This window comes from Pelophylax lessonae (genome assembly GCF_965119305.1).
Source record: "Pelophylax lessonae genome assembly, chromosome: 1".
NCBI lineage: Eukaryota > Metazoa > Chordata > Amphibia > Anura > Ranidae > Pelophylax > Pelophylax lessonae.
In genome coordinates, this window is record NC_138768.1 from 145,796,945 (window position 1) to 145,821,434 (window position 24,490).

Sequence of the window (24,490 nt, forward strand, 5' to 3'; positions counted from 1 at the left end):
ACTCACTGAGAGGAGCCGGGGCGGAGGCGGGGCAGGTCACGGCCTCAATACACACAGTATAGCTCAGCTCCTGGGTAATACTGCGAGATTTCTGGCATGGAATACATCCCAGCACACACTGCGAATCGCCGAATGACGAATCATCGCCAATCGGAACCGGAAGTGAGGAGAGGAGGAATAAACAAGAAAATAAGGTATTTACTAGCAAAAAAAAAAAAAAAAAAAAAAAAAAAAAAAAAAAAAAAAAGTTTCCATTGGTAAAAGTCGTTTTAAAGGGGATTACATACATCTAAAGTTACGAAAATGGGTAGAACTCCACTTTAAGGATCACTGGATATTATCAGAGTATTTTAGGAGTATTAGTACTTTATCTAGAAAGCTAATTTCTATTCATGTCTTTGATGTATACATAGTATTTTTCATTGTACACATTAGTACATCACAGCACTCATTATTTATACAGTATATTAGTTACTGCATATGAAGTAGGCACATTCAGCGATTGAAGCAGCGGTCAGATCAACACTTTAGTTTCATCACTTTTTTCAGCAGTGCACAGGTTTTTTTCTTTATATATTAAACCACTTGCTGCCTGCCTACCCTACATGTACTGCAGCAGGTCGGCACTATTTCACAAAAATCACTTACCTGTACGTCCTTTTTGTGCAATAGCCACTAGGGGGCGCAATTGCACGCTGACTGGACAGAGCGGGAGCACAAATCAGCAGGTCCGGCAGACCCGATGTCCACCGGCCACCCACGATCGTTACCGAGAGGGTCAGAATGGTGGTCTGCCTATGTAAACAAGGCAGATCGTCATTCTGACAGGGGAGAAGATAGAGATCTTATGTTTCTAAGCAGGAACATGGATCTCTGTCCTCCCCCAGTCAGAGCAACTCCCACACAGTTAGCAAGCACCCCCATTGCCCTAGATGTTTAACCTCTTCCCTGCCAGTGTCATTAGAAGAGTAACAGTGCATATTTTTAGCATAATAATAATTTCACTGGTTCCCAAAAAAAAAAGTGTCAGTTAGGTGTCTGATTCAACCGCCGCAATGTCGCAGTCCCCCCCCCCCCCCCCCCAAAGAAAAAAAAAAAAAAAAGAAGAAGAAGAGGAAGGAGCTGATCACCGCCATTATTAGTAAAAAAATATATAAAATAAAAATTCCATAGCTCGTAGACACGATAACTTTTGCGCAAACCAATCAATATACGCTCTTTGGGATTTTTTTGTGTCCAAAAAATATATAGCAGAATACATATTGGCCTAAAATGATTTAGAAATTTGTTTTAGTTTTTTTTTTTTTTTTTTATTGGATGTGTTTTATAGCAAAAAGTAAAAAATATAGATTTTTTTTTTCTCCATAATTGTCGGTCTTTTTTTGTTTATAGCGCAAAAAAAAAAAAAAAAAAAAACCTTCCGGGGCACTCAATTCCACATGGAATTAAAGCAATACATTGGAGAGTATATTGGATTTTCTTGTTTTTTTTAACCCCCCCCCCCCTTTTTTCCCCCTCATTTCTTTAGTTGGTTCCTGGTTTCTTTCATAGGCCAAAATGAGGTCATACATCTTAGGGAGACTTTTTCCCCTTTCATCTGGATAAGAGGAACAAGAGCTTTCTTGGCTAAAGCTGGGTACACACAGATTGAAATTCAGCTGAGCCAAATGGGCTACCAAATGCACCTCAATGAACAAATTAATGGACATGAGTCATTTTTGCTGTCTTTTTTTTGTCAACTACAGTGTGTTGTGGTCCCATTCACAATCAATGCCACTGAACATGAAGCTGAGAGTTCACACTGTCCATTGTAATACATTTATGATCCAACTACTAAATCCCGTATCAATCCATTGTCATATCTACTGCTGCCACAGGCCACCTTCTGGAGACAGAGCTAGCTCCATACAAACCACAAGGTTACTAGAATGGGGAACGATGTCTGCAATCTGTGCTAACAGGAGTATTTTCCTATCGCCTATAGCAACAAAATGGTTGCTGGCTGCCTGTATCTCTCAGGGATTCTAATGGTGAGATCCCTACACTGAATACCTGAGTCTGCATGTATTATGAACTGTTCCCACACTTATTTTACCATTTTTTTAAATGTAAGCAGATATTCTACTATGAGCTTCATAACCTACTGAAGAAGTAAAATAAGAATATGCAAAAGAATATCTGCCTAAAACAGAAGTATGGGAATCAGTTTTTTTTTTAGCAGATTCATTCAATCGGTCCGATGCTGCATCTGTCCCCCGCCGGCTCTAATGCCTCGTACACACGCATCGATTATTGGCCGGGAATTTTCGGCCAACGTCCGATTGGCTGATTTTCGGCTTGTTAGTATGATGCTTTCGACAAATGACTCTGACTTTTCGGCCGAAAAAAATCTGGTGTGCAGGCTATAAATTTTTTGTTGGCCGTCAACACAACGGCCGATTTTCCGTCAGTCAGTACAGATTTCGGCAGACAAAAATCTGATGAGCAAGACTGGGCATGCTCAGAGAAGAAAAAACACACGGTCGGAAAGTAAACCAGACCATGACATCACTTCTGAAGTAGATTTTTGTTGGCCGAGAAAATTTGTGTGCAGTCTAGGCACATTCCAACCAACAAAACACCACTTTGGACAAAAGTCGAACGATCGGTCGGCCGATAATCGTTGCATGTGTACGAGGCATAACACTGAGAACGGAGCGATCATACACCTCTCTGCTCTGACCCCCCCGGTCACTGGAGCGCTGGGCTCTGTCTGATAAATATTTTAACCTAAAGCTGGCCACACACAACTCAGTTCCGTGGCAATTTGGATGCTTTCAATCACATAAAAAATTGACAAAACCACTGTGTGTGTAGCTGGAATACGCATTGACTGGACATCACCAACAAAGTAAAATTTGATTTTTAATGGGACCAAGGTCGTGGTATACAAGGTCTGAGTATTGGGAGGGTGAGGAGGAGTCTGGAAATCCGCTGGAGAAAATGGAATTTTAAGAATAAACTACACCACCTTTTTAAAGTAGTTGTATACCCTGCTTGGTGATTTTTATTTACAGGTAAGCCTATAATAAAATTGTACCTGTAGATAAACTGAATATCTCCTAAACTGATATTCACCCTGCATGCAGCTGCTAACATCAGCGGTGCATGCACTCTGAAGGTGCGGCGTATTGCAAAACTTCAGAGCTCCTGGCTGGGAAATGGAGGACTCCCATGCGCATGTGCGGGAATGACATTATTTCAGCTCTGGCCACTCACAGCGCCTGAGCCTGCAAACCCGGAAGAAACGCAGAGGGAACATATCAACTCCCTCAGCGAAGGCCAGGCGTCGCTGCGGGGGCTTTATTCGAAAGGTATTTCATTATGTGCTAGTATGCGATGCATACTAGCACATCATGCAGTTCTCTTTCAGGGTTTTTTTTTTGTCTTTTTTGTTCAGTGGTTAACTACTGCTTTAAATTAGAATACACAAGGAACAAGTTATGTATTATGTCCTGAAACACTGGCAACTGCTAAAAAAGACCAATGAATCACTCAATCTAGATTTATTTCCATACGTTTATACTGAATTTGCCATGTTTAAAAAGGTGAATTAAGCGGTTTATCAAAATACTCATATTTAAAGGGGACTGTTTCTAGGCAGAGAACATAAAAAAGAAAATCCATCAATCAACGCCAATCTAAACACAACGTGAGTGCACAATGGCTGACCCAAGGTTAGCTAACAGCCTTTATATTGACATCTGGCAAATATTTCACATTTGCAATTTCTTCCCCCTCATCCTTCCTTTTCTTCCTGCTTTCATGACATCCCAAATACCAATAAAAAGTAAACATGCATGCAAGTAATAAAACCTAATGTTTGTCAAAACTGTTCTGTGCTCATCAAAGTAAATAGGCAAAAGTATTCCCTGAATTCAGCCTTGTCCCCTCCCCAAACACAGAATAACCATGCAGTATTATAAATCCAAACATAATAGAATATACCAATATACAAACTTTAACAATTATATACTGCTCTAGTGAGAGGTGATGGAAGCAGAGAGATACCGGCTCTTATGCAGATGTTTGACATAGCAGCAGCTCTTCTACTAATGGTATCCCAGGGCTCGACAAACCCCAGGCGCCAGGTCACATTGGCGACTAGATTTAGCGGCCTAGCGCCTGGGTTACACTGCAGCAGGTGTCTTGTCGCCAGACATCCCAAGTCTCCTGCGAGGTGCGGGAGTCTCCCCAACACCCACAAGTGCCACGCCCGCATGTGGGAGACTCCCGCACCTTGCAGAAGACTTGGGATGTCTGGCGTCAGAACAGTGTGTCAGCTGTGACAGAATGGAGCCAATGCTTTCTGTATAGTTCCGGCTCTGTCCTGTCAGAGGCAAAGTGATATCAAATGCACTCCGCCTGTAAGAGGAGAGATACAGGAAGAATCGGCTCTGCATGCTTCCTCCAGCGCCGCTCCTCACACTCTCCGCCAGCAGGACGTCACTTGTATTAAGGGTGCAATTAGCCCCCAGCACATAACTGTAAATATCCCAACATGTCTAGTGTTTGACTCCTACCACCATGACCATTTCAAATCACTGAAGTGGTCGTGGTGGTTGGTGTTTTCCTTTAATATCTCTCAGAAGAAGTAAACAAAGTACACACGGGTCGAATGCTGGGCAACATCAGCTGGTTCATTAGAAACTGTCCGCCATTGGTCCCGTGTGAATGGCAGCCAGTCCGACAGAAAACGGCCATTCGGCATTCGGGGAAAAAAATCCTAACTTTTTTTTTTAGCTGGGTCCTAGATTTCAAGCAAATTTGTCAAGCCCTGTGGTATCCCATAGTCTTTAACACAGATGGAGTCTACATTATCCCATTTTGTGGGACTTTTCTTATAAGCCATTTAGAAATTACCCCGGGTCTATTCAGCACCAGACTGCATGATGCTCCAGAATCAAGTTTTGATGCATGCATTAACAGATGTGTGGGTGTGCTATTACCATCCCAAAACTGCAAATGTAAATGAATCCTTACTTTTCCTTAGCCCCTATGAGGCTGCTTTCATACTGATGTGCTGCAGTTTACCTTCACCGCAGGTGCAGTGCATCTGGGTTAGCTGGGCTTTGCCATAGACCTCTATTATTTCCCGCAGTTGTGGTGCACTCTAAGCGCACAAAAACTCCAGCATTCAGAAAGTGCACCAAACCAGCAGGATATAATAGAAGTGTATGGATAAACGTAGCAAAGCTGCAAGTACATTGCACCCGTGGTGCAGGTAAACCACCGCAAATCAGTGTGAAAACAGCCCTATACTATTATTACCAGTGTATTGCTTCATACTGACCTGAAAAGCTCTGCTTTCCTGCTGCTGGCACCACTATGGAGACCGCTAGAGGTGGAGTGCACTTGCTATCACGGTGTACAGGATTATCATGGATCACTGTCAATAGTGACATCAGTGACCCTCCCAGATAGTGTTTGTTTGTTAGTGTTCGCCAGATCATCACCACCCTATCATAGTCCCACTAGAAGTCATTGATCACTGGCATTATATTATAGCATCCATAGCTACCTAAATTCCAGTATGTATACCAAAGTTTGTAGACGCTATAACTGATGCACACTGATTAACACACAGTTTTTGGGAATTTTTTTTTTTTTTTTTAACCAAAAACATGTAGCAGAATACATTTAGCCTAAATTTATGAATACATTTTATTATTTTTTTTTTATTATTGAAAATGTTCTAAACAGAAAGAAGAAAAAGTATTTCCTCAAAATTTTCAGTCTTTTGGTTTATATAATTAAAAAAAAGAGAAAAAAAAAAAAACTCAGCGGTGATCAAATATCACCAAAATAAAGCTCTATTTGTGTGAGAAAAAAAAAAAAAAAAAGATATTAATTTCATTTGGATACAGTGTTGTATGACCGCGCAATTGCCAGTTAACCACTTCCTGCAAACCAACGTACCTGTACGTCACCCTGAAGAAGTAGTTGTACCATGTGATGCCTGCAGCTACAGGCAACCAGCCTGCACGGCCGCAAAGACCCGATCAAAGCCGCATTCTGCTCTGACCAGGTCTCAATGCAAAAACCAGGAAGTGATGTCATGAGTGACATCACTTCCGGGAACAGTCTGGCGCCACATTTAAAAAAATGACAGCATTCAAAACAGCCAAACTTGGAGGTTTGAATGCTTTTTTAAGTGCAGAGGAGGGGTATGTGGATCCCTCCACAAAAGTACGTAAAAAAAAAAAAAAAAAAAAAAAAAAAATAATTATTTTTATTTTTTTAAATACAGTGGGTACGGAAAGTATTCAGACCCCCTTAAATTTTTCACTCTTTGTTATATTGTAGCCATTTGCTAAAATCATTTAAGTTCATTCTTCTTCCTCATGAATGTACACATAGCACCCCATACTGACAGAAAAACACAGAATTGTTGACATTGTTGCAGATTTATTAAAAAAGAAAAACTGAAATATCGCATGGTCCTAAGTATTCAGACCCTTTGCTCAGTATTTAGTAAAAGCCCCCTTTTGATCTAATACAGCCAGGAGTCTTTTTGGGAAAGATGCAACAAGTCTTTCACACCTGGATTTGGGGATCCTCTGCCATTCCTCCATGCAGATCCTCTCCAGTTCTGTCAGGTTGGATGGTAAACGTTGGTGGACAGCCATTTTTAGGTCTCTCCAGAGATGCTCAATTGGGTTTAAGTCAGGGCTCTGGCTGGGCCATTCAAGAACAGTCAGAGTTGTTGTGAAGCCACTCCTTCATTATTTTAGCTGTGTGCTTAGGGTCATTGTCTTGTTGGAAGGTAAACCTTCGGCCCAGTCTGAGGTCCAGAGCACTCTGGAGAAGGTTTTTGTCCAGGATATCCCTGTACTTGGCCGCATTCATCTTTCCCTCGATTGCAACCAGTCGTCCTGTCCCTGCAGCTGAAAAACATCCCCACAGCATGATGCTGCCACCACCATGCTTCACTGTTGGGACTGTATTGGACAGGTGATGAGCAGTGCCTGGTTTTCTCCACACATACCGCTTAGAATTAAGGCCAAAAAGTTCTATTTTGGTCTCATCAGACCAGAGAATCTTATTTCTCACCATCTTGGAGTCCTTCAGGTGTTTTTTAGCAAACTCCATGCGGGCTTTCATGTGTCTTACACTGAGGAGAGGCTTCCGTCGGGCCACTCTGCCATAAAGCCCCGACTGGTGGAGGGCTGCAGTGATGGTTGACTTTCTACAACTATAGCTCAGTTTGGCCGGACGGCCAGCTCTAGGAAGGGTTCTGGTCGTCCCAAACGTCTTCCATTTGAGGATTATGGAGGCCACTGTGCTCTTAGGAACCTTAAGTGCAGCAGAAATCTTTTTGTAACCTTGGCCAGATCTGTGCCTTGCCACAATTCTGTCTCTGAGCTCTTCAGGCAGTTCCTTTGACCTCATGATTCTCATTTGCTCTGACATGCATTGTGATCTGGAAGGTCTTATATAGACAGGTGTGTGGCTTTCCTAATCAAGTCCAATCAGTATAATCAAACACAGCTGGACTCAAATGAAGGTGTAGAACCATCTCAAGGATGATCAGAAGAAATGGAAAGCACCTGAGTTAAATATATGAGTGTCACAGCAAAGGGTCTGAATACTTAGGACCATGTGATATTTCAGTTTTTCTTTTTTAATAAATCTGCAACAATGTCAACAATTCTGTTTTTTTCTGTCAGTATGGGGTGCTATGTGTACATTCATGAGGAAGAAGAATGAACCTAAATGATTTTAGCAAATGGCTGCAATATAACAAAGAGTGAAAAATTTAAGGGGGTCTGAATACTTTCCGTACCCACTGTACAGCTCAGTACACCATCCATACATGTATGTAGATGGCAGAGAACTTGTGAATGTGTGAGGAGCAATGCCTCATGGGAAATGTGATATATACATGGCAGTCTCCTCAGGGATATCAGGGATGTGATGTATACATGGCGTTGTATGGAGGTCTCCTCAGGGATGTGATCTAAACATGGTGGTGTATGGAGGTCTCCTCAGGTATGTGATATATACATGGTGGTGTAACACCACCATATATATATATCACATCCCTGAGGAGACCCCCATACACCGCCACGTATACATCATATCCTGGATATCCCTGAGGAGACCCCCATACACCGCCATGTATACATCATATCCTGGATATCCCTGAGGAGACCTCCATACACCGCCATGTATATATCACATCCTGGATATCCCTGAGGAGACCTCCATACACAGCCATGTATACATCATATCCTGGATATCCCTGAGGAGACCTCCATACACCGCCATGTATACATCATATCCTGGATATCCCTGAGGAGACCTCCATACACAGCCATGTATACATCATATCCTGGATATCCCTGAGGAGACCTCCATACACCGCCATGTATACATCACATCCTGGATATCCCTGAGGAGACCTCCATACACCGCCATGTATTTATCACAACCCTGAGGACACCTCTATACACCGCCATGTATTTATCACATCCCTGAGGAGACCTCCTATATGTTTGCAGTGCACTATGGGCTGGGCATGGGCATTGGGCAGTAATCGTGATGCATTGCGGAATCGAATCGTATCGAATTGCTGCCCTAATAATCGTAATCAAATTGAATCGTGAGGTAAGTGAAGATGCGCAGCCCTAATATATATATACACACACACACAAAAAAAAATTGCGATCTCGGTTCACCCCCTCGATCTTAAAACGGCATTTCCTCGATTCATACAGAGCAGTTCTCTGCTCACTCACAGCTGTCCAAAAAAAAAAAAAAAAAGAGCCCAAGAAAATGTTTATCAACATTGTTAAGACTTCTAGCTACCTATAAACACAATGCTTTACAATGTATCTTTTCATTCTTTTAGATCAAAGGAATGAACTTCTGTCTGTAACTGAGGGCAGTTTAACCACTTAAAGACTTTTCAGACACTAGTTACAAGTTAAAATCCGTATTTTTTGCTAGAAAATTACTTGGAACCCTCCAACATTATATATATATAATTTTTTGTAGAGACCCTAGAGTAGTGGTTCTCAACCTTCCTAATGCCGCGTTCCTTTACTACAGTGCCTCATGTTGTGGAGACACCAAACCATAAAATTATTTTTGTTTCTACTTCATAACTGTAATCTTGCTACGGTTATGAATAGTAATGTAAATATCTGATATGCAGGATGTATTTTCATTGTTACAAATTGATGCAGGGGCCGCGGGCATGGTGCAGGGGCTGTGGACAGGGTACAGGAGAGGCAGTCCTGGAGAATCTCCTGTACCATGCCTGCAGCACTGCATCTCCTGAGGAGATGCAAGGACCGCGAAGGGGGTCTTACTTACTGTTTGGTGAGGCGCCTTGCATTTAAAAATGGCGCCGCCCAGCGCCAACATTGCACTACGCATGCGCTGTCTGCCCGACAATAGTCGAGCGTGTACGGGATTTCCCGAGCGGCAGCAGCGCATGCGCAGTGTACCTGTCAGCTAGCTGCGGCCATTTTTTTTTCAGGTGCCAGTACCGCGGTGCATTCCCTGCCTAAGACCATCGGAAATATGATTTTTCCAATGGTCTTAGGCGACCCCTGTGAAAGGGTCACGGCCCACAGGTTGAAAACCGCTGCCTTAGAGAATAAAATAGCGATTGTTGCAATTTTCTTTTTTATGTCACACTATTTGCGCAGAAGTCTTTCAAATGCAGTTTTTCTTTGGGGGGGGGGGGGGGGGATACTTTAATGAACTTAAAAAATAAACTAAAAAGTAAAGTCAGCCCAATTTTTTTGCATGATGTAAAAGATGATGTTACGTCCAAGAATCTTTATTCTAAGCAAAAAAAAAAATCGTGGTTCTCATCCAGAATCGTGCAGCTCTAAAAAGGAATATAGATATATATATATATATATATATATATATATATATATATATATACATACATACACACACACACATACATACTAGATTACCAAAAGTATTGGGACACCTGAACTTTAATGGCATCCCAGTCTTAGTCCGTAGGGTTCAACATTGAGTTGGCCCACCCTTTGCAGCTATAACAGCTTCAGCTCTTCTGGGAAGGCTGTCCACAAGGTTTAGGAGTGTGTCTATGGTAAGGTTTGACCATTCTTCCAGAAGCACATTTGTTAGGTCAGGCACTGATGTTGAAGAGAGGGCCTGGCTCACAGTCTCTGCTGGAATTCATTCCAAAGGTGTTCTGTTGGGTTGAGGTCAGGACTCTGTGCAGGCCAGTCAGGTTCCTCCACCCCAAACTCGCCCATCCATGTCTTTATGGACCTTGCTTTGTGCACTGGCGTGCAGTCATGTTGGAACAGGAAGGGGCCATCACCAAACTGTTCCCACAAAGTTGGGAGCATGAAATTGTCCAAAATGTCTTGGTATGCTGACACCTTAAGAGTTCCCTTCACTGGAACTAAGGGGCCAAGCCCAACCCCTGAAAAACAACCCCACACCATAATACCCCCCTCCACCAAATGATTTGGACCAGTCCAAAAAGCAAAGTCCATAAAGACATGGATGAGCGAGTTTGAGGTGGAGGAACTTGACCAGCGCACTGCACAGAGTCCTGACCTCAACCCAATAGAACACCCTTTGGAATGAATTAGAAAGGAGACTGCAAGCCGGGCCTTCTCGTCCAACATCAGTGCCTGACCTCACAAATGCGCTTCTGGAAGTAAGGTCAAACATTACCAGACACACTGCTGTGGACAGCCTTCCCAGAAGAATTGAAGCTGTTATAGCTGCAAAGGGTGGGCCAGTTCAATATTGAACCCTACGGGCTAAGACTGGGATGTCATTAAAGTTCATGTGCGTGTAAAGGCAGGCGTCCCAATACTTATGGTAATAGAGTGCGAGTGTTTTTTTGAAAAAAATACACTAATGGATTTTATTGCACACAAACACAATATAATAAGCAATTTTTTTGTAAATATAAATGAGTGTTACACCGAGTAACTAGATATCCATACCAAACATGTCACACTTTAAAATTGGGTCCACCTGTGAAATGGTGCCAAACAACAGTACTTAAATTTCTCAGAACCTTTAAAAAGTTTTCGTAGGTTATCAGTTGAGTTAAGCCCCGTACACACGCACCGATTGTTGGCCGTAAATTTCCGGCCAACGTCCGATCGGCCGATTGTCGGCTTGTTAGTATGATGCTTCCGACAACCGACTGCGACTTTTCGGCCGAACAAAATCTGGTGTGCATGCTAAAAAATTTTTGTTGGCCGTCACCAGAACGGCCGATTGTTCTTCAGTCAGTACAGATTTCGGCCGACAAAAGTCAGATGAGCAAGACTGGGCATGCTCAGAGAAGAAAAAACACACGGAAAGTAGACCAGAACATGACATCAATTCTGCAGTTGGTTTTTGTTGGCCGACAAAATTCGTGTGCAGTCTAGAGCATATTTCAACCAACAAACAACACTGGACAAAAGATGGCCGATCGGTCGGCCGACAATCGGTGCATGTGTACGAGGCTTTACAGAGGATGTCTGGCACTAGAATTAATGCTCTCGCTCTGATGTTTGCGACGATACCTCACAGGTGTGGTGCGAAAACTGTTTATATATGCGTGCGGGACTTCGGTTTGCATTTGCATTTTCAAAAAAGCACGGGGGGGGGGGGGGGGGGGGGGGCTTTAATTTATGATTTTGTTTTACATGGGTATACCTAAACATTTTTTCAATTGTATTAAATGCATTATCACCACCAATAATGCACAACATACCTTGTGACAGCTTGGGCCATGACAAGTCCTCTTTATGGAGAGAACTGGCCCAGTTTCCGGAGTCACAGAGAGGGAGGAACGTCGTCAGATTCTCTCTCTTTTCAGCCATCACCGCCGATCGTGGCGCTCCTGCGTTCTGCGATTAGACAGCAGAGCCCGGGAAAGACGGGCGTGGGACCATCTTCCACCACCCGCAGTCAACTCTGCAATCACGTCTGCCATTCAGGCAGGACCTTAGATAAGGGGGTACCACCAGTCCTCCTGTACGGGGCCCAGGCAGCAGAGTTATTCAGATGTGGGCAGGGAGGGTGATCGGTGTGGCAAGGAGGCAATTCATGGAACCAATATTCTGTATGCCTCTCTCTGCAGCAGTTGAAACCCGGCTACTTCTCCTCTCCCTCCCGTTGGCTTTCAGCTGCTGCACAGAGAGCCATATAAAGGATTGGTTCCAGTAATTGCCCCCCCCCCCCCAAACCATCCAAACCATCACCCTCCCTGTGCACCATACGTTTCCCCCAGTGTGCCCCCTCCCCTACCCCCGCAGTGCTGCTGGCTTCCCTGCACTTCTTCCCGCTGGCAGCTGCAAGCACACAATAGGATGCTTAAAGATTGAGAGTGGGGGGGGGGGTTAGGAAAATATGTCATATTTACCAACCCCCTCCCTTCCTGAATGAACACAATGAGTGATCGGTACAGAACACTCACTGTGTTCATTCATAACAGAAGCGTTGGCTGTACGGGACCCCCCACGTCAGGTTCTCTGTACGGGGGCCCCCCGCATCAGGTTCTCTGTACGGGGCCCCCCATGTCAGCTTCTCTGTACGGGGCCCCCCCATGTCAGGTTCTTTATATGAAGCCCCCACGTCAGGTTCTCTGTACGGGGCCCCCACGTCAGGTTCTCTGTACGGGGGCCCCCACGTCAGGTTCTCTGTACGGGGGCCCCCACGTCAGGTTCTCTGTACGGGGGCCCCCACGTCAGGTTCTCTGTACGGGGGCCCCCACGTCAGGTTCTCTGTACGGGGGCCCCCACGTCAGGTTCTCTGTACGGGGGCCCCCACGTCAGGTTCTCTGTACGGGGGCCCCCACGTCAGGTTCTCTGTACGGGGGCCCCCCACGTCAGGTTCTCTGTACGGGGGCCCCCACGTCAGGTTCTCTGTACGGGGGCCCCACGTCAGGTTCTCTGTACGGGGGCCCCCACGTCAGGTTCTCTGTATGGGGGCCCCCACGTCAGGTTCTCTGTAAGGGGCCCCCACGTCAGGTTCTCTGTACGGGGGCCCCCGCGTCAGGTTGCCTGTATGGGGCCCCATGGCTTCTAGCAGCAGCCCTGCATACATGGATCCACCGGCTGGTCATTCTAATACTGCAGGCACCATCCTAGTATAACCCCTGCAAACTGAGGACGTCATAGAAGTCAGCAAGCGGTTAAAGTGTGACAAGTGTGACATGTTTGGTATCTATTTACTCCACGTAACATCATCTTTTATAGGTTACCAAAAATTGGGTATTATATGGTGTTCACTAAGTAAAAATGTATATTAAAGAAAAAAAAATTGTTTCAAAAACTGCTGCACCAATTGCAACAGCCACCATTCTTGTTTGGGGGTTGTAAGTAACTGATTATTGCAGGTGTGTCATCCCTGTCCCTGAGTGAAGGGGTGAATAGCAGTTGAAGCATAGAAGCCAGGTGCCCTGTACCTCCAGGAGTGACAGATCTCTGTATCCATAGAGGGAACACCCATGTCTGTGTGTACGGACAGCTAATAAGAATCTGGGTCAGTGAACACAGTACAGAAGCTCATACAACACACAGAGTACACACAGCCGTACCATGACCCGTCCACACAACACATCTCTGCACATAAAACTCACCATGGTTCTACAGATCCACTCAGCCACATCACACTTCCAGGGGAGTCGCTGCCGTGACGTCACCTCCGCCTCTTGGTATTGGAGAATTACCAACTTTCCAATATACTATGTCCCCGGCGGCCATTTTCTTGTAGCCTATAGGTAACTGACGCTGACAAGTGTGCTCAGCTCTGACAGATGGCTCGTGCACTGCAGACACTTAGTGCCGCGTATTTTCCCTCACATTTCACCCTGTTCACGGTTGCTATGTGAGGTGACATCACCGTAGCTAGAATTCCCATTGGCTAGGAGGAGACCGCGCTGTTCTTGCTGCTTGTCCGTGGATCCGGAAGAGAGAAGTTCTTGTGGGCAGTGAGGTAGGAGAGTCTCCTCAGAGGATAATGGTGCAGCTGTAAGCGGACCTGTATTTGAGTTTATTATAAATGTCTCCCGGCCTCCTTCTGTTCACTTCTTAGTGAGAAGTGTCTCACACAAACTTTGTATCACCTGGAGCGCAGCCAATCAGCTTCTACATTTTCTAAACTCTGTGGGGGGAAAAATGAAAGGCAGGAGCTGATTGGTTGCTATGGACAATGGTAGCAGGTGAGATAGAACTGATCCCACTTTGTGGTAATCTCTTCAATACCGGGCACTTTTACCCCCTTTCTGCCCAGGCACATTTTCAGCTTTCAGCGCTTCCACACTTTGAATGGCAATTGTGCAGTCATGCTACACTGTACCCATATGACAGTTTTATCATTTTTTTTCACACAAATAGAGCTTTATTTTGGGGGTGTTTATTTACTACTGGGTTATTTATTTTTTGCTAAACAAACGAAAAAAAAAAACTTTGTAAAAACAGTAATTTTTCTTCACTAATGTGTGCTGATGAGGCTGCACTGATGTGCGCTGATGAGGCTGCACTGATGTGCGCTGATGAGGCTGCACTGATGTGCGCTGATGAGGCTGCACTGATGTGCGCTGATGAGGCTGCGCTGATGTGCGCTAATGAGGCTGCGCTGATGAGGCTGCACTGATGTGCACTTATGAGGCTGCACTGATGAGGCTGCACTGATGTGCGCTAATGAGGCTGCGCTGATGTGCACTTATGAGGCTGCACTGATGAGGCTGCACTGATGTGCGCTGATGAGGCTGCACTGATGAGGCTGCACTGATGTGCGCTGATGAGGCTGCGCTGATGTGCGCTAATGAGGCTGCGCTGATGAGGCTGCACTGATGTGCACTTATGAGGCTGCACTGATGAGGCTGCACTGATGTGCGCTAATGAGGCTGCGCTGATGTGCACTTATGAGGCTGCACTGATGAGGCTGCACTGATGTGCGCTGATGAGGCTGCACTGATGAGGCTGCACTGATGTGCGCTGATGAGGCTGCACTGATGAGGCTGTACTGATGTGCGCTGATGAGGCTGTACTGATGTGCGCTGATGAGGCTGCACTGATGTGCGCTGATGAGGCTGCACTGATGTGCGCTGATGAGGCTGCACTGATGTGCGCTGATGAGGCTGCACTGATGTGCACTTATGAGGCTGCACTGATGTGCACTTATGAGGCTGCACTGATGAGGCTGCACTGATGTGCGCTGATGAGGCTGCACTGATGTGCGCTGATGAGGCTGCACTGATGTGCACTTATGAGGCTGCACTGATGTGCACTTATGAGGCTGCACTGATGAGGCTGCACTGATGTGCGCTGATGAGGCTGCACTGATGTGCGCTGATGAGGCTGCACTGATGTGCACTTATGAGGCTGCAGTGATGTGCACTTATGAGGCTGCACTGATGTGCGCTGATGAGGCTGTACAGATGTGCGCTGATGAGGCTGCACTGATGTGCGCTGATGAGGCTGCACAGATGGGCACTGATTTGCTGCTCTAATGATCAGTGCGCTGATTATCAGTTTAAATTAGTGATCGACCGATATCATTTTTCGTTACCGATATTTTTGCCAATGCATATGGGTATTGGCCGATATTTTCGTACATTTAAAAAAATTATTTTTTTTCATTTTTATTACTTGATAGGTACTACTTATTCTTCACCAATGGGCCCTGATGAGGCTGCACTGATGTGCGCTGATGAGCTGCACTAATGTGCACTGATGAGGCTGCACTGATAGGCACTGATTTGCTGCACTGATGATCAGTTTAAATTAGTGATCGACCAATATCGGTTTTTCGTTACCGATATTTTTGCCAATGCAAATCGGTATTGGCCGATATTTTTGTACATTTAAAAATGTTTTTTTTTCTTTTTATTTCTATTACTTGAAAGGTACTCTTGCAGACAAGAGAGCCAGGGTGCCCAAACAACCAGTGGGTGAAAAGCCTGTGTATAACCTCATCAGCTCCGATGGGGACTCCTGGGTGCAGAGTCAGATCAGTGAGAAGGCTGGAAGTTAGGGAGCGCTTCTGGTAATAATTGTATTAATGAAATCAGTCACAAACACCTGATAGTAAACGGCATAGTGGCGGAAAAGACTTAAAAAAGGCTCCACCCCAGGGAAGGTCCAATAACACACAGTTTATTGCATAAAAACAATAGAAGTTAAAAACACACACTGGTCCGATGTTGGGCTGAGCCCGTGTACTTACCCCCACCGCCGATGTACTGCTAGCTGGGTTTCTGGCCAGTGTCAGCGTCGCCAGCAGGCGTCTGTGCTGTCACAAGGATGGATGGATGCATGCTTGATGTGACAGGGCTTCGGGCGGACCAACGGTACACAGACCGATACAGGAAACGCTTCCCCTGGACAGCTGAAGCGGTGGAGGCGCAGGAGATGAAGTCACTCCACCGCGCCAGCAAGAGACAGGGTGGAAGAGCCAACAATCCCGTCACCATGACTCTTGCCGGTGGAGTGACTTCATCTCCCACGCAGCCACCGCTTCAGCTGTCCGGCGCAAGTGTTTCCTGTATCGGTCCGTGTATCGCTGGTCCACCTGGAGCCCTGTCACATCAAGCATCCATCCATCCTTGTGATGGCACGGACACCTGCTGGCGACGTTGACACTGGCCAGAAACCCAGCTAGCAGTACATCGGCGGTGGGGGCAAGTACACGGGCTCAGCCCAACATCCAACCAGTGTGTGGTTTTAACTTCTATTGATTTTATTCAATAAACTGTGTAGTTTTTTCCACCACTATGCCATTTACCATCAGGTGTTTGTGACTGATTTCATTAATACAATTATTACCAGAAGCTCTCCCTAACTTCCAGCCTTCTCACTAATTATTTGGAATATCAGCAATTTCGGCCAGTTCCAGGGCCGATACAGATATATCGGCAAAAGTCAATATCGGCCCTCGATATATCGACCTTGCCGATAATCGGTTGATCCCTAGTTTAAATGCCCCCTGTAACCAGAAATCCGGTTATCGCCTTTCCTTTCCTCAGTCACTGACAGCGCTGAGGAAAGAAAATGCCAATAACTGGCATTTGTTTACATGTGATCGGCTGTGATTGGACACAGATGACTGCATGGTAAAGAGCCTAAGTCATTGGCTTTTTACCCTGATTAATGTTGTGCTGTGTCCGAAAGGACACAGCTCACCACCGATCGTTGCGCGCCGTGATGTGAAGGATGTCATATAACGTGGCACAGGTGTTAAAGCGGTAGTATACTCGGATAATGTAACTACAAATCGCAATATATAACCTAATTTAGGTGTTTTCAATCAAAGCGCCGCATATAGTATGCCAATAAAACCTTCTTACTTGTTATGATATCAGTTTTTGTTAACACTTCTGCTTGTATCTCGCCACCGCCATTACTACTCATGTCTTCCGCGTCTGTACAGTAATATATTTCCACCCTCAGTATGTATCTGTTGCCATAATCCCGTGTATGCGCATTATTCCCCGAAGCCAAGCTTCGTTTTCTTTCCTGGTTACTATGGAAACCGTGTCCAGCGAATAGAAGCCAATCCCAGCTTCTCAATGAGGAAGGAGTATGGCGGGATCTCAGGGGCTGGCGCTGACATTAGGAAATGATACAGCCCCGGCATATACACAGCATTTTTCCGGCAGCATAAGCTTGCCGGAAAATCAGGCTACCAGCGCATGCGCCGCTGACGTCATTTAAAAGATACATAAGGATTACACCGAAAGCAAGCAGGAAAGAAGCCATAAAAACATAGCAAACAGTACTATAGGCTGCACTTATTCACTTTAAAGAATCTGGTTGGAATGGGTTTACTACCGCTTTAAAGTAGAACTAAAGACAAAACTTTTTTTTTCTATTTCAGACAGAGTAAGGAGGGTTATAACCCCTTTTTGCCATCTAAATCCCGTAGGAGAGATTTATCCTCACTTCCTTTCCCATGACCAAAACAGGAAGTGAGAGGAAATCGCTGTAAATTGAGGGAATCCCTGGTTGTTACCAGTACTAGTGTCCCCATTGGAAGGTTTCCCCTCTATTACTGATCGGATGACAACCCAAAAAATTTGGTTTTCTTTTAATGATGATGGTAAACAGGACAAAGAGTGGATCTCCCTAAAGGGGACACAGACCACAATAAATACTAACAGGTATTTTAATCCTCAATTCTATGCAAAAAACAAAAAAGGTTTTGCATTTAGTTGTACTTTAATTCCCCTCCCCCCAGTGTGATCCTGCAGAGCTGTGTATTCCCCTGATTACAATGTACACATATCCATAATTCCCCTCCCCCCAGTGTGATCCTGAAGAGCTGTGTATTCCACTGATTACAATGTACACATACTGTATCCACAATAAAATGATACAAATCATTTTTTCAGTTAAGATGGAATTTTACTTAAAGTGTAACTTTACCTATAACAACTTGATAAAAAAGAATGTTCTTTAACAAGGAACATACATTCCACCTTAATAATTATGCTCCTAAAAATGAATGTGTGCTATAAATTACCTCCAGCATTGCTCCTGTTTCTGCTTGCTGGAGGCTGCCATTTTGCGGAAGCCCAGAGCCCCTGAACAGCAGTAAATCATAAAGCATAACTAAACCCACCAATTTAACAGTTTCAAAAAACAGTCACATTCCTGAAATGCCAGATTGCTAACTGTCACATTTGCTTGTGTTCTCAACCAAACTGTCAAACCACCAAATGGCTGGTGTCCTAACTGATCACATGTGCAGCATCATGGCAGTTGCAAATCAGAGACTAAGATGGCAGCTTCCTTGGCTAAAAAGGATTGGAAGGTTTAGTTCCGCTTTAAAGCAGAGTTCCACCCAAAAGTAGAACTTCCGCTTACATGCCTCCTCCTACCTTTTGGTGCCACATTTGACACCTTTCAGGGGGGAAAGGGTACCTGTTTTTGACAAGTACCTTTCCCCTCTTCTGGGAGACAGTGCCGCGGCGCTGTCCCTTGGAAGTTCGTCCCCCTCCTTTTTCCTCTGCCGCAGGGCCAAATACAAGGCGCAGCTCGCTTTGCCCATGTGCAGAAGGGAACCAGCTGTGAAGCCGAAAGGCTTCACTGCCGGGTTCCCTTGCCCTGGATGACGGTGGCAGCACCCGAGAGCCGATACGAAAATCGGCTTCGGGTGCCATCGCGGGAACCCTGGACAGGTACCGTAAGTTCTAATATTTAAAAGTCAGCAGCTACAGTTTTTGTAGCTGCTGACTTTTAATTTTTTCATTGGGGCGGAACTCCGCTTTAAGGCTTCATTCACACCGTCGTAAAATATGCATTTGCAAGCATTTTTTATTTACGGATCTGAAGGCAGCTGCATTGTTTTCAATGGAGACATTCACACAGGTGTGTAAACATGCACTGCGTTGAGATCCATACACAAAATCCAAAAATCTGCATCTGAGGACATACCTACAGTCAGGTCCATAAATATTGAGACATCGACACAATTCTAATCTTTTTGGCTCTATACACCACCACAATGGATTTGAAATGAAACGAACAAGATGTGCTTCAACTGCAGACTTTCAGCTTTAATTTGAGAGTATTTACATCGAAGTCAGGTGAACAGTGTAGGAATTAAAACAGTTTGTATATGTGCCTCCCACTTTTTAAGGGACCAAAAGTAATGGGACAGATTAGCAATCATAAATCAAACTTCCTCTTTTTAATACTTGGTTGCAAATCCTTTGCACTCAATTAGAGCCTGAAGTCTGGAATGCATAGACAACATCACCAGACGCTGGGTTTCATCCCTGGTGATGCTCTGCCAGGCCTCTACTGCAACTGTCTTCAGTTCCTGCTTGTTCTTGGGGCATTTTCCCTTCAGTTTTGTCTTCAGCAAGTGAAATACATGCTCAATCAGATTCAGGTCAGGTGATTGATTTTGCCATTGCATAGCATTCCACTTCTTTCCCTTAAAAAACTCTTTGGTTGCTTTCGCAGTATGCTTCGGGTGATTGTCCATCTGCACTGTGAAGCGTCGTGCAATGAGTCAATTGTTTTTCAGTTAGTTACCCCCTTAATGACCAGGCATTTTTTGCAATTCGACACTACGTTGCTTTAACTGACAATTGCGCGGTCGAGCGACACTGTACCCAAATACAATTGATTTCCTTTTTTTCCCACAAATAGAGCTTTCTTTTAGTGGTATTTGATCACATTTTTCGTTTTTGCGCTATAAACAAAAAAAGAGCGTCAATTTTGAAAAATAACACCACAATTTTCTACTTTTAGCTATAAAACATTCCCAAAAAAAAAAATATAAAAAATCTATTTTTTTTATCAGTTTAGGCCAATTTGTATTCTGCTACATATTTTTGGTAAACAAAAATCCCAAAAAGCGTATAATAATTGGTTTGCGCAAAAGTTATAGCATTTACAAACCACGTGATAGATTTATGGACTTTTATTTTTTTATTAGCAATTTTACCTGGACTGCGACATTGCGACGGACAAATCTGACCCTAAGTGACACTTTTTGGGGACCAGTGACATTAATACAGTAATCAGTGCTAAATAATATGCACTGTTCCTGTATAAATTACACTGTCAGGGAAGGGTTTAACACTGGGGTTAAATGTGTTCCCTATTTGTGCTTACTAACTGTGTGGGGGATGGATTTAACAGAGGCAGAGAGAGATCGATGATTCACCTTAGCTGAATCATACAATCTTTCCCTGCCTCTCTGACAGGAGAGCCGCCCTGCATTGTTTACATTCCAGACAGCTCTCCTGTCAGTCTAGCCGAAGATTGCTTGAGGCCGGTGGCAATCAAGCCTGCTCCTCCCGCGGTCTACCTCTTGCTGTGTCTAATCTTGTATGTATATGTGTGTGTGTGTGTGTGTGTGTGTGTGTGTATATATGTATATGTATATATATATATATATATATATATATATATATATATATATATATATATATATATATATATATATATATAGCATCTTGCAGAAGTGAGTACACCCCTCACATTTTTGTAAATATTTTATTATATCTTTTCATGTGACAACACTGAAGAAATGGCACTTTGCTACAATGTAAAGCAGTGAGTGTACAGCTTGTATAACAGTGTAAATGTGCTGTCCCCTCAAAATAACTCAACACACAGCCATTAATGTCTAAACCGCTGGCAACAAAAGTGAGTACACCCTTAAGTGAAAATGTCCAAATTGGGCCCAAAGTGTCAATATTTTGTGTGGCCACCATTATTTTCCAGCACGGTCTTAACCCTCTTGGGCATAGAGTTCATCAGAGCTCCACAGGTTGCCACTGGAGTTCTCTTCCACTCCTCCATGATGACATCACGGACCTGGTGGATGTTAGAGACCTTGCGCTCCTCCGCCTTTTGTTTGAAGATGCCCCACAGATGCTCAATAGGGCTTAGGTCTGGAGACATGATTGGTCAGTCCATCACCTTTACCCTCAGCTTCTTTAGCAAGGCAGTGGTCATCTTTGAGGTGTGTTTGGGGTTTGTTATCATGTTGGAATACTGCCCTGCGGCCCAGTCTCCAAAGGGAGGGGATCTGGCTCTGCTTTAGTATGTCACAGTACATGTTGGCATTCATGGTTCCCTCAATGAACTGTAGCTCCCCAGTGCCAGCAGCACTCATGCAGCCCCAGACCATGACACTCCCACCAGCATGCTTGACTGTAGGCACCTCACCTGGTTGTCAACACATACAAGCCAAATAAGTGTATCTTGGTCTCATCAGACCACAGGACATGGTTGCAGTAATCCATGTCCTTAGTCTGCTTGTCTTCAGCAAACTGTTTGCAGGCTTTCTTGTGCATCATCTTTAGAATAGGCTTCCTTCTGGGACAACCAGAATGCAGACCAATTTGATGCAGTGTGTGACGTATGGTCTGAGCACTGACAGGCTGACCCTCCACCCCTTCAACCTCTGCAGCAATGCTGGCAGCACTTATACATCTCTTTCCCAAAGACAACCTCTGAGCACGTGCACTCAACTCCTTTGGTTGACCATGGCGAGGCCTGTTCTGAGTAGAACCTGTCCTGTTAAAACGTTGTATGGCCTTGGCCACCGTGCTGCAGCTCAGTGTATGGGTCTTGGCAATCTTCTTATAGCCTAGGTCATCTTTATGTAGAGCAGCCATTCTTTTTTTTCAGATACTCAGAGTTCTTTGCCATGAGGTGCCAAGTTGAACTTCCAGTGACCAGTATGAGAGAGTGAAAGCGATAACACACCTGCTCCCCATTCACACTTGAGACCTTGTAACACTAACGAGTCACATGACCCAAGGGAGGGAAAATTACGAATTGGGCCCAATTTGGACATTTTCACTTAGGATTGTACTCACTTTTGTTGCCAGTGGTTTAGACATTAATGGCTGTGTTGAGTTATTTTAAGGGGACAGCAAATTTACACTGTTATACAAGCTGTACACTCACTACTTTACATTGTAGCAAAGTGTAATTTCTCTTACGTCCTCCGACAGTCGCCGCCCCTTCATATTCGTCACCAATGGGTTATTGATCTTTGCTCCGTAGGAGTGGCTAGACAACAGAATATGTTAATATCAAAGCTTTTAGCATACCCCACTCCCAGGGGGTGGTCCCCTCAGTCAATACCCTCCTGCTTCCTGCATTCCAACCCCAGTTTCATTTGTCTAGCTCAGGAGTAGGTTAGACGTTTCCTGTGCTGGGGCTTTTCAGCCTCAGCTTCTTCTCTCTTTTTGATTTTATTTGGAGTTTTTTTCTCTTTCTTTACTTAGCTGTTTATTTTCAGCTCTAGTCAGGTCTTCTGATGAAGATGATCGTGCGGTGCTGGGTCTCGGGCTGGCCTCCCTGGTTATCCGGGGTTCAGGGCCAGTGGCTTCCCAGCCTGCCATCGAGCGTTCAGCTAGGTTTCCCTGGCAAATGTGAACGACCCATCCCTGTCCGCTGCAGGGATGCTGCGGTGAGGTGGCTACCTCACTGGACGCCATGCGGTTTCGCACCGCAATTTCACTGCGTCCTGGCTGCGACTCTCCCTGTCCTTGGTGCAGCGGTTTGATCGCTTGTGCAGGCTCCCCACGCCATCCGGATGGTAAGTGTATTTCTATGTGGGGACCTGTCTGTCTTGGGTGTCAGTCTGGGACTGTGGGACCCTGCATGTCTGTGCATAATGCTGAGCTCCCTGTCAGTATAGCTGCTCTCTGTGGGCTGCAAGGGGGGGGGGCTCTCCTGCTCTGCTCTGTGTAACAGGCTGTGGGACATGCTGTGTGCTGTGAAGGACATGCTTGTGTAAGACATGTTGTGGGCATACTGTGCGGCGACCGCTACTGCGGTCCGCCATTTTTTTGTCACAATTTTGTGGTGACCGACCCTGTGTGGTGAGAGCGCCGTTTTGGCGCCAAACGCCGCCATTTTGGCGGCGATCGCGCGGGCCACATGTCAGTGTTTCTGCCTCTATAGCCTCGGCCGGCTGCCATGTTTGTGTAGCCTTACATAGGCTTTATGAGGGCGGTCAGTCTCGCATCACTTCCTTTTGCTCTGAGGACAGCGATCGATGAAGCAGCAGCCTGTGTGACCTCTCCAGGTTTTACCTTCCATTCCTGTATTCCTTGCCTTTGTATTCCTAGCCCGGTGGGTCAGTGTGTTTCTGTGAGTGCGGTGAGCGATCGCCGCGGCCTTAAAGGGGCAGCACTTCTTTTTTTCCTAAGTTACTGGGGCATGGATTCTCAGTAAAGCAAGTTTCCTCCCTCCTTGGTAGGGGGGCCAGGGGGCTGCTGCTGCTTCCCCTGAGGGGGCTGATCTGGCTGCTATTGTGGCTAACCTTGCTGCTCAGGTGCAGATGCTGGTGGCTGATCGTTCCACGAAAAGGCCCAGGGTGTCCATTTCCTCTGATTCAGAGGGCGATGGGGATGCTATGGCTGGTGTGCCCTTCTCAGGGTCTCGTTCTTCTTTAGACCTTGCGGGGTCTGAAGGGGAGGCTGAGGTGGAAGGGGTTGATAATTCTCCCCCTGGCTCGTCCGAAGAGCTTGCAATCATGGATGAGTTGGTTGCTTCTATCAAACAAACGCTGCATTTGGAGGATGAACCATGTCCTCCTGCTTTGATGTCCTCTTATGGGACACAGAGGAAACGCAAAATGTCGCAGGTTTTTCCTTGCTCTACGGAATTTCAGCGCGCTGTTGAGGAGCAATGGCGCAACATAAAGAAACCTTTTGCTGTGCCGAGTAGGTTCAAGCTGCGTTATCCTTTTACACCGGCTACTGATGAGCGTTGGTGTGTGCCGCCTCAGGTGGATCACGCGGTGGCGATTTTGAATAAATCCACTGCGATTCCTGCTGAGGATACCCCGGTGTTCCGGGACCCTACGGACAGGAGATTGGAGTCTCTGGCCCGTCACTCTTATACGGTTGCGGGCTCTATGCTGAAGCCTATTTTTGCTTCCATTATGGCAGCCCAGGCTATTGCCAATTGGACGCAGGTGCTCAGGCGCGCTCTGGTGGCTGACTCTGCTTCGC

The 24,490-nt window shown here is 45.3% G+C and overlaps 2 protein-coding genes across 2 annotated transcripts in view; one reads left to right on the forward strand and one right to left on the reverse strand.

Moving 5' to 3' along the window:
* TMEM167A (transmembrane protein 167A) overlaps positions 1–13,764 on the reverse strand; it is a 51,439-nt gene extending 37,675 nt beyond the window's left edge. The window contains exon 1 of the mRNA XM_082253046.1: positions 13,631–13,764. Coding sequence (XP_082109172.1) covers positions 13,631–13,633 — 3 coding nt within the window. The 5' untranslated portion in view covers positions 13,634–13,764. The remainder of the gene's footprint in view (positions 1–13,630) is intronic.
* A 94-nt stretch (positions 13,765–13,858) lies between these two features.
* XRCC4 (X-ray repair cross complementing 4) overlaps positions 13,859–24,490 on the forward strand; it is a 629,438-nt gene continuing 618,806 nt past the window's right edge. The window contains exon 1 of the mRNA XM_082253034.1: positions 13,859–13,986. The gene's annotated coding sequence lies outside the window, so the exon portion shown is untranslated. The remainder of the gene's footprint in view (positions 13,987–24,490) is intronic.